General features: G+C 49.5%; 1 protein-coding gene across 4 annotated transcripts in view; it reads right to left on the bottom strand.

The window, feature by feature from the left end:
• rnf130 (ring finger protein 130) overlaps positions 1–10,000 on the bottom strand; it is a 41,807-nt gene that overhangs the window by 5,819 nt on the left and 25,988 nt on the right. For all 4 annotated transcript variants that reach the window (XM_012832229.3, XM_012832221.3, XM_012832215.3 and 1 more), the window contains exons 6-8: positions 6,381–6,463; positions 1,084–1,180; positions 201–405 (exon numbers count right to left, since the gene is read on the bottom strand). In XM_012832229.3, coding sequence (XP_012687683.1) covers positions 201–405; positions 1,084–1,180; positions 6,381–6,463 — 385 coding nt within the window. The remainder of the gene's footprint in view (positions 1–200; positions 406–1,083; positions 1,181–6,380; positions 6,464–10,000) is intronic.

Raw genomic sequence — 10,000 nt, 5'->3', positions numbered from 1 at the left:
TGCCCTTTGGCAGCAAGTCAAACAGGAGGCAAGGAGAAACAACAAAGACTTGATCTTATCGGAGCAGAGAGAACATACAGTTGAAGGTTAAACTGAGAGTTGCAGAGAAAAGTGAGCCAGTTCAGAGGAGAGGGAGACCAAGTGTATGATTTAGGGTGTGTGTGTGTGTGTGTGTGTGTGTGTGTGTGTGTGTGTCTTACTGGTAACAGCGATGTTGATCTCTCCAGCGCGGGGGGTGACCTCTCCGTCGGAGGAGATTTGCGAGGTGCCGGAGTGGCGCAGCGGCTCCAGGCTGATGGTGGTCTCGCTGGACAGGTCCACTAGCGCCGTCCGCTGGCTGGAGGTCTGGCTGCGTGGTATCCGATCCATGTCAAACGCCACATTGTCCACGCAAGGCAGGTTGGGCTGAATGGACATGGAGGAGGGTGACAGAAAAGAGAAGAGAAGAGAAGAGAAGAGAAGAGAAGAGAAGAGAAGAGAAGAGAAGAGAAGAGAAGAGAAGAGAAGAGGCTATTATGTCTCAGGTTATGAAAATGAAATGATAGTCATGTACACTACATATACAATAGATGTATAATGTAATGTAATGTGTTTCTTTGTTTGGCTTTGGCTTGTTTTGGGGGGTAAATTGATGTCATCGGCCAACTCATCCACCAAACTCTCAAAGCTTAATGCCACACAAAAAATCCAATAAAAAGCTGACCTGATCACGCACAATGTGGATGCAAAATAATGTTACTTCACAGCACCCATTTGACCCTATGTGGACAGTATAGAGTGCAATAACACACATGCAGTCAAGCTGTCCAGCAGGGGGCGTCATAGGGCAGCTTATGCACACCAGCTGAGGTACACTACATCTCTCGCGTAGAGGCCTTTCAGAATTACAGTACGGCTCCTTCTGTTGGCAACTACAGGCCATCCTCACAGCTATACATTGACAATACTGACTAGAGGGGGAGACGTGGCGGTGCTGACAGCAGACAGCTGTTTCCTGCCAGGCCTCAGAGGTGATCCCTGTGGACTCCGGTGGAGTCGGACTGTCTGTGATGAGTGACGAGAGATGGGGCCTGACTCACTCACCATGATGCCCAGGGCCTTGAGGATGTTGAGCTTGCACATGGGGCAAGTGCAGTGCTCGTTCAGCCAGGGGTCCACACACATCTTGTGGAAGACGTGCCTGCGGACGACAAACAAGACGGAAAACACACATTCAACGGGAGTGTTCCACAACGTTTCAGCTTTGGGAAGACAAATGATTTGGGCACCATTCATACGGTCAGACATTCACCATTGGGAACACAGATGAGACTCGGCTAAAAAAAAAATGCATTTTCTTCGCCGCTGCATGAGAAATTAAAGGAGCACAGTTCCTTTTCAAACATTTCATCCCAAACGTCGGGAACACCACCTTACAAGACTTCTCTTATAGGAAAAGAAACTTAATCACTCCAGGGAAGTTGTGTGAGAAGACTAGGGCGGAGGGGTTGGTTGGTTTGTAAACGCAGCAGGAGGACCCCATGGAGAGCACCAAGTAAAAGGGGGGGAGAGAGAGAGGGAGAGGGAGAGAGAGAGAGGGAGAGAGAGAATATGCAGCGGGAGGACCCAATTGAGAGCACCAAGTAAAAGGGGGGGAGAGAGAGAGACGGAAAGACAGACACAACAGGAACTCAAAGTAGCTGCGTGGGCCATCAAAGTACTCTTTTTCAACTTCCTTCCTCTTCACGGAAGCCCTGCGATGGCACAAAGACAGCCCTGTTGGGTGCGGGGGTGGGGGGTGGGGTGGTCCAGGAGCCTCAGGAAGAGGGTGCCGGCGCCTTTTAAACAACGATGCCATTGGACCGGCCGTTAGTAGAGGTGACAAAGCTGCCGTTGTGGGCACACTAACCTTCATCAGGTTCACATAGCAGAGGAGGGAAGGAGAGAGAGAGAGAGAGAGAGAGAGGGAGGGAGAGAGGGAGAGAGCATTGGGATTCCTGTGCACCCCAGCGTAGTTGGTCCTTCAAACACATTCGGCTGATGCTACGTGAACAAAGCATTTTTATGTCCTCCCTCTGAAATCACTTAACACAATACAAACAGCCCTGCACACACTGCCCTGCTCCTGCTCCTGAGCCCTGTAAGTGCAAGTGCTGCAGAAGCATTACAGGAATGCATCAGGCGAGATACCTGAAGATGTCGTTAAAGAGGAAAGACTCCTTCTGCTAAGTGCCTTTAGCATGCCTAGTCTTGGCCTGGACAGCGGCCGAGAGAGTGGACTTGTCTCTCTGTATGCAAAGCAGGTGGGCTTTTGACATTTAACTGAACTCATGAATTCAAATGTGTGTCTGGTTTTGGTAAGCAAAACAAAGTAAAGGAATGTTTCCTTACTTAAGACTTGCTTGACGGCTCGTGAGACAACACTCTGAGCCATTTTAAAAATGCAGCACCAATTTATTGCAGGGAAACATATGGTTAGGCCGGAAGATTAAACATTTCCCTATAAAGACGTACAGTACGGGACACTGTTTATCGGCGAGTGGAGATACAGAGTATTACTGTAACTTGTTGGGGTGTGTACGCGCGAGGATGAAGTGTGACCTTCAGTGACGTGGTTTTGAACTGTCTGGCCTGGTGAAGAACAGTGCATGCCTCCATCCGGTCCAGCCAGGGGGCTGCTTTATTTGCTCTCATAGCCGGCGCACAAACAAGGGCTCCATGAATTAATGATGAGAGTGTTTACAACGCAATGGCTCTTAAAGAGGACATGAAACATACCATACAAGAGACAGACACACAGACAGGGGAATAGACAAAGGAAGAATGAGGAAGATTAAATAGTATGAATGTAAAATTGATGTGAAACTCCACCCTAGAGCAGAGACTATGTCAAAAGAGATCGTGAACTGATATGTTTGTATGATCTCACTACAGCTGGTGTCACTGCCATGTATTGCACACCTTTGTGAAAACCAAACCACTCGCCAGTCCACCCAACAGTGCTTTGGACCAGTTCACTACAGCTGGACTACCACAACCATCCCAGTGGACTTAACTGGACTAATCGAATCAGATGGCATCAATTGACACAGGACTGCTACTGGTGGCATCTGTTTGGGGGGTGGGGTGAAGATGACCAGCAGTCTGGCTACACACACCCTGGGGCAAGCGGAGGTGCTGGTGGTGTGGAGGGGGGCAGGGGTAATGCAGGGGTAATGCAGGAAGACGCAAATTGAATGGCCCCGGCCGGGTCAAGTGTGCTTCCATTACTTATGCTGCTGCTATTGATTGCGGGAGGGCAGGCGGGCGCCCATGGGAGGGTGCCGGCGGCGTGGGTGGCGATACGGCCGTGGAGATACGGCCTGCTTGGTGACGCGCGGCCGCTGGGTGTGCCCATGTGATAACAGATTTTTTTTTTTTAAACATCCTCTCTCTTTTTTCTCCATTTGGTTTCGTTCTGTCTCTACTGGAGCAGTTTGCTCTCATTTGCTCCAATTCCATCTCCATCTCCCTCTCCCCCTCTCCCCCTCTCCCTCTCCCCCTCTCCCCCTCTCCCTCTCTCCCTCTCTCCCTCTCTCCCTCTCTCTCTCTCTCTCTCTCTCTCTCTCTCTCTCCTCTCTCCTCGTCTCTCTCTCTCTCCGTCTCTCTCTCTCCGTCTCTCTACTATATTAAGTCGTCAGCTTCGTTAAAGCTAAAATCCTCCTGTGAGAGCCCAAATGTACTTCCTCTTTTTGCCTCCCTCCTCTAATCTTCTGTCATTAATTCTCCTCTCCACTCCTCTGCTCTGCTAGCTGCAGATAAGTGTCTCGGATCTCGGATTTAATCACACTCTCCTGATACACATCTAGAGTGGCCATTTAAACTCCAAAGTTTATTTTGCGCCGTCACGTGAGTCCCCACACTTATTTCAACCTAAAGGGAAGAACGCCCGTGACTGTTAATTTTCTCCCCTGTGTGTGTTATTCGCGGCCATTTGAGCGTGGCTGGATTAAGCTCCTGAGCCGGACTCACATTAGCGGCATCCGCGCTCACTTCTCTATCTGTTCTGAGAACAGGTCCCAGCCCTCGAATGGCCTCTGCAGGCTTCCTCTATCTGATCTGATAACAGACACCAGCTTTGCTCTGAGCACAGCGGACCTGACCCTGCCCAGCAACAGCAACAGCAACAGCAACAGCAACAGCAACAGCAACAGCAACAGGAGGAGCAACAGGCCTCATGGAGACCCAATGCAATTAGGAGAGATACACAGATTACACTGATAGCACTGCTGGGCTATGGATGGCAGAGGGTCAACATGCATTTGAGAGAGAGAGAGAACAGCAGAGAGAGAGAGAGAGAGAGAGAGAGAGAATTGTCATATGGGGAAGCGGTCAGACAGAGAGAGAGATAGATAAAGAGAGAGAGAGAGAGAGAATTGTCATATGGGGAAGCAGTGAGACAGAGAGAGAGAGAGAGAGAGAGAGAGAGAGGGGAAATTGTCATATGGGGAAGCGGTCATACAGGCAGAGAGATTGAATTGCAGGATTCAGCAAAAAGCAGACAGCAGAGGAAGAACAAAAATGACAGCCACAAATATAGAGTCCAGAGGAAGCCAAACTGAAGGAAGAAAAAGACTGTAGTATCAGAATAAGAGCAAGCCATGATCTGTGATCTGTTTTTTGAGTTTTACATTTAAATGTAAAAAGAATTGAACACAAATGTCACTGAAGTTCGTTATGTCACATAATCATACATTATATTTGACTGACACAAACATGTTTTTAACAACAGGCAAAAGGGTTAAAAAGAGTAAAACAGAAAAAAAGAGACGGGAGTGATAGAGAGAAAAATAGATAAACAAGTAGTTTGTGTGCAGGCCGGTGTAATGCCCTGCACGCACGCACAAAGACACACACACACACACACACACACACACACACTCTCTCTTTGGGCGCAGCAGTGGTGGTGGTGACGGCCATCTCTTATTTAGGCCCGTCACATCACACTCTGCCACTGACTGACAGCCATCTCCCACACACGCCTCACTGACAGGAATCACAAGGAGCCCTGGAGGCAGACAGAGTGTGTGTCTCTCTCTCTGTGTGTGTGTGTGTGTGTGTGTGTGTGTGTGTGTGCGCTTGCAAGTGGAAGAGGGTATATATGTCAGTGTGAGTGGCCGTATGTGTTTGTGATTTTTTGTGCGTATGTGGGAGGGATGTGTGTGTTTGTGATTCTGTGTTTGTGTGTGCGTGTGCGTGCGCACGCCTGTGTGTGTGTGTGCGTGTGTCTGCAAAATGTCTGCGAAATGTCTGAATGACCTCAGCAGTCACCATTCACTGGCACAAGACTACTTCCAGCTGTGCGGTCAAGACAGACCCAGCAGATGGTGTCAAGGGCTTTCAGAGTGTGTGTGTGTGAGAGAGAGACGGAGAGAGAGAGAGTGTGTGTGTGTGTGTGTGTGTGTGTGTGTGTGTGTGTGTGTGAGGGAGTGAGAGAGAGAGTAAGAGTGAAAGGGAGACCAACTAACAAAAACGAATAAAAAAAGAAAGATGCAGAAAGACTGCTGTGGCGTACGCCATGTCTATCTCTAAGAGAGGAGAAGAAAGAGAGCTTCTGTGTGTTAAGAGTGTGTCTGGGCTGGAGGGCTCCTGGAGCAGTCTGATAGGTCACCAGCAGAAGCACGGCTAAAAATAACCCCAAAACGTGGCTGTGATTCATGGCTGTGGCCGGGGCCGTATTTCCTAAACAAGCCCTCAGGTTTCAAGGCAGCGGATCTCCAATCACCCCCTCCCTCTCTCCATCTCTCTCTCCCCCCCTCATTCTCCCTCTCCCCCTCTCCCCCTCTCCTATCACTTTTTTCCTGGTAAGCTGCTAAATGTTCAGAGCTGGTGCAAACTCCTGGCCATGTTGCCAGTGAGAGGTGCTAACGGCTGGAGCTAAAGGGGCATGGCACTGGGGCTGTGTGCAGCACCCACAGTGTGTTGGCACTGGATGGGCAGGGGCCTGTAGAGGTGAAACTCTGTCATGGAGTAAACGCGCTCCAGCTAGCAATTCCAGTGACGGATAGACAGGTCAAATAGCCATTCCGGTGACTGACAGACAGGTCAAGCAGCCAAGCTGGCTGTGTGTCTAAGAGAGCAGGAGTCCTTGAGATGTCCTTGAGATGTGCTTGTGGCCGACTTTAAGCGCAGGGCCTCTCTGCTGAGGAGGTAAACAACACAGTCCCTTGGGCATCCAAGCACACAGAAACTCATTCTCACAGCAGTGGACACACATATATCAGGACACACACACGCGCGCTTACAAACACACGCTCACACACACACGCAAACGCGCACAGGCCAAGCACACACGCGTACACATGCGTACACACACAAACACTTGCACACATGCACGAATGCGCGCACATACACACACTCACTTGCAGGGTAGGATGCGGACCACATCATTGAGCTGGTAGCCTTCAATGCATACGGCGCAGTGGTTGAAGTCTGGGTCCGTCTCCTACAGGAAGAACACAACACAGCGCTTTAAAACCCCCGGGCAACAAAAATAAATTATGTAGGTCAACGCTAAGGACTTAAGTGCAGACACTAGCGAACATGGTGGAAATAATCCGGCATTATAAACCGTTACCGTGGACAACCAAACCAAGCCCCAGGTGAGACATGGCAGCCTGCCGCCACACCATCCACGAAAATCACAGTCGCCATGACAACAGATACCTCTGCCTGCGCGACACGGTTTGTGTTAACCGCTGAGACGGGGTGAGCCAGAAAAAAAAGAAAAAAAAAGAGCAAACAAGCGGGGTGAGCGAGAGAGGGAGAGAGGAAAGAAAGAGAGAGAGAGGGAGAGAGGGAGAGAGGAAAGAAAGAGAGAGAGAGAAAACTAGGCATCAGACCACAAAACCAAACAATCGGAAGGAGAGAAGTATAGAGGGAGGAGTGGGATGAGAGGAGCAGAAGTAGAGAGAGGAGAGGGGGATGAAATAAAACAGAGGAGTGATGGATAGAGTGAACAGGAAAGGGAGAGAATAGAGAATGCCAGAGAGGAAGAGGGAGAAAGAGAGAGGGAGAGGGAGAGAGAGCGAGGAGGAAGGAGGATCAATGCTGGGGTTATTTATGGTCTGGGGTGGATATCCATCTCTGCTGACAGAGGGCTTGTGGCCACCGAGGGGAAGGACATCCTGGTGCCGTGCAGCACAGAGATCCATAGCCTGGGCAGGGACCCTGGAGGAGACGACCGCCCTCATCTTCCTCTTCCTCCTCCGCCACCTCCTCCGCCTTCACCTCCCTCTCCCCAGCCCTGACATCACTGGCTCTCTATGGGCTGGACCGGGCCGCTCTCTATGGGCTGGACCGGGCCGCTCTTTATGGGCTGCCCTCTATGGCAAGCCAGGCTGAGCTGCCTGCATACGTCCACCGTGTGAGGTAGAGGTGCCACTTCCTCAATACATTTGATCAGCTCAGGGGTATGGGATGTCACACTACTGTCTCTAGGACCTGGGGGAGTGTGTGTGGTGGGGAGGATGTGGCTTGCACTCCCGCATCTGTGCTATTAAATATGCAAGTAGCCTCAGTTATGTTGTATTAACGACAAGGGGTGAGAGAGAGAACGTTAGAAAGAGAGAGAGTTAGAAAGAGAGATATGTAATGAAATGAGGTCATGGAATTTACCACAGTTGAGATTAGAGAGGGAACATTAAATAGACGGGAAAAAAGGGGGGGTGGGGTAGCTTCCAGAGGTAGCATTCACATCTGTTACAGTGGAGCCAGAGCATTTGAGGTGCGATATGAGAGCTCCCTCCTTGACAGCCTAATGGAGAGTTTAAAAGGGGTCTGAGGACTGAGGAAGGGAAAATGGTCCGTAAAAGTATGTCTGTGTGGAAAAAACGAAGACGTCTACGATAAAAAAGTTCTACAGAGTAATTTACAATCCCACAATTCAAAAGAATTACCTTCAACTCCAGTCCATTTCTTTATTGGTCATAAAGGCTGAAGAGGAACTGCTTTTTTTTTTTCTTTCTTTTTTTTTTAGCAGGGACTTGTTTCTGAACTATGTCTCTGTGACCTGTCATGATGGGAGGGGAAGACAGTTTTCGCACCTAGTCAACTTCAAGGAAAATAGTGCGCTTTTAACACTCACACTGCTTACTCTGACTTCCTGTGGGGGCTCGGGGGACTTCCTGCTGATGACGAATCACTAGTCCCACTGAAGGCGCTGTGACATGCAATGAAGGCATAAATGTGTGCCAACGTGTGTGTTTGTATGTGTATGAGTGAGTGTGTGCATGCATGCATGAAAGAAAATGTGTGTGTGTGTGGTCATTTGTGTGTGTATAAGTGTTTCCAGCTTTGACAGTGTGAGGATGTTGGTGTCATGACCTAACCTTTAGCTCTTCAGGCAGATACACACTGGTGTCTGTCGGTCATGGGACTGACCCGCTTCTGTAAGCGCCAATTCAGGGGAAATGAGCACTGAGGTTTGAGGGGTCTCAGTGGTGAGCTGCTGGTACACGCCACACAGACACAGACACACACACACACACACACACACACACACACACACACACACACACACACACACACACACACACACACACACACACACTGTGAGCAGTGAGGTCTCGGAGGTGAGGTTTGGGAGGTTTTGGAGGTGAGGTTTGGGAGGCCTCGGAGGTGAGGTTTGGGAGGCCTCGGAGGGAAGCCATGAGCAGTGGGGTTTGGGAGCCCTCGGAGGTGAGCCGCTTGTATGCGCCATGCTGTTCTGTAGCAGATATGACCTTCATCACTGATACTTGAGTAAACAATGATAATTACCATGACGACGAGTAATTAAGGGCTGAGAGGGATTTTTTTTTTTCTGCGCTACGCTGTTAAATTCTACGTTTTTTTTTTTTTTTAACATTCCGAGGCTGGAAGCTTCTATTGATCATCCACATGTTATATATGTGAAGTCCATTCACTTCAATGGGGTCCAATAATAGCTCTCCATTGCCACTTAACTTATTTCTCCCTTCACACCAGAAGAAAGGAGTGTTGAAGAGGGCTGTGTGGGTACACATCGCTCCTTTCCGGAAGCATCTTCAGCTCTCACAGACGGCTATTTCTGTCACTTCTACACACACACACACACACACACACACACACACACACACACACACACATCCCTTTCCCAGCTTTGGTCAAGGTCACGGTGTGCCGGGTGGGTGTCCTGTTTCTAATGGGCTTTGTCTCATCGGTCGATGCATTCCAGTGAGGCCGCCTCCAAGAAGGGCCAGAAAGAGACTAAGCCAGCCTGGAGATAAGGGATAAGGGGGCTGGAGATTCATCCATTTGGGCTCGAACAATAGCACTGGAGATTCAGCCATTTGGGCTCGAACAGTAGCACTGGAGATTCATCCATTTGGGCTCGAACAGTAGCACTGGAGATTCAGCCATTTGGGCTCGAACAGTAGCACTGGAGATTCATCCATTTGGGGCTCGAACAGTAGCACTGGAGATTCAGCCATTTGGGCTCGAACAGTAGCACTGGAGATTCATCCATTTGGGCTCGAACAGTAGCACTGGAGATTCAGCCATTTGGGCTCGAACAGTAGCACTGGAGATTCATCCATTTGGGCTCGAACAGTAGCACTGGAGATTCAGCCATTTGGGCTCGAACAGTAGCATCTCTGGCACAGGCAGATTGGTTTACTGAAACAATAACCAACAGTGTCTTATGTGCTCTGCAGCAGACAGGCATAGAGTGCACTGAAACTGGAAAATGTAGTAAAGGAGACGTGGATGGAGGCTCTGCTGAGGCCAGAGGAGGGGGGTTAGGTTGGGTGGGGGGGGATAGATTATTGCATGCATAAGCATGGCTATTTTCGTTGTAAAATGGTAAAACATTTTGACAGCAGTGCAGAGGAGGATAGAAAGAGGCAGAAAGAGAGAGAGAGAGAGGCAGAAAGAGAGAAAGAGAGAGGCAGAAAGAGAGAGAGAGAGGAAGGGAGAGAAAGATGGAATGGGAGTGAGGATAGGCTAGGTGGATATGTTCTGG

This window comes from Clupea harengus, chromosome 20 (assembly GCF_900700415.2).
Source record: "Clupea harengus chromosome 20, Ch_v2.0.2, whole genome shotgun sequence".
NCBI classification, from domain to species: Eukaryota; Metazoa; Chordata; class Actinopteri; order Clupeiformes; family Clupeidae; genus Clupea; species Clupea harengus.
This window is presented reverse-complemented; position numbering and strand designations above follow the sequence as displayed.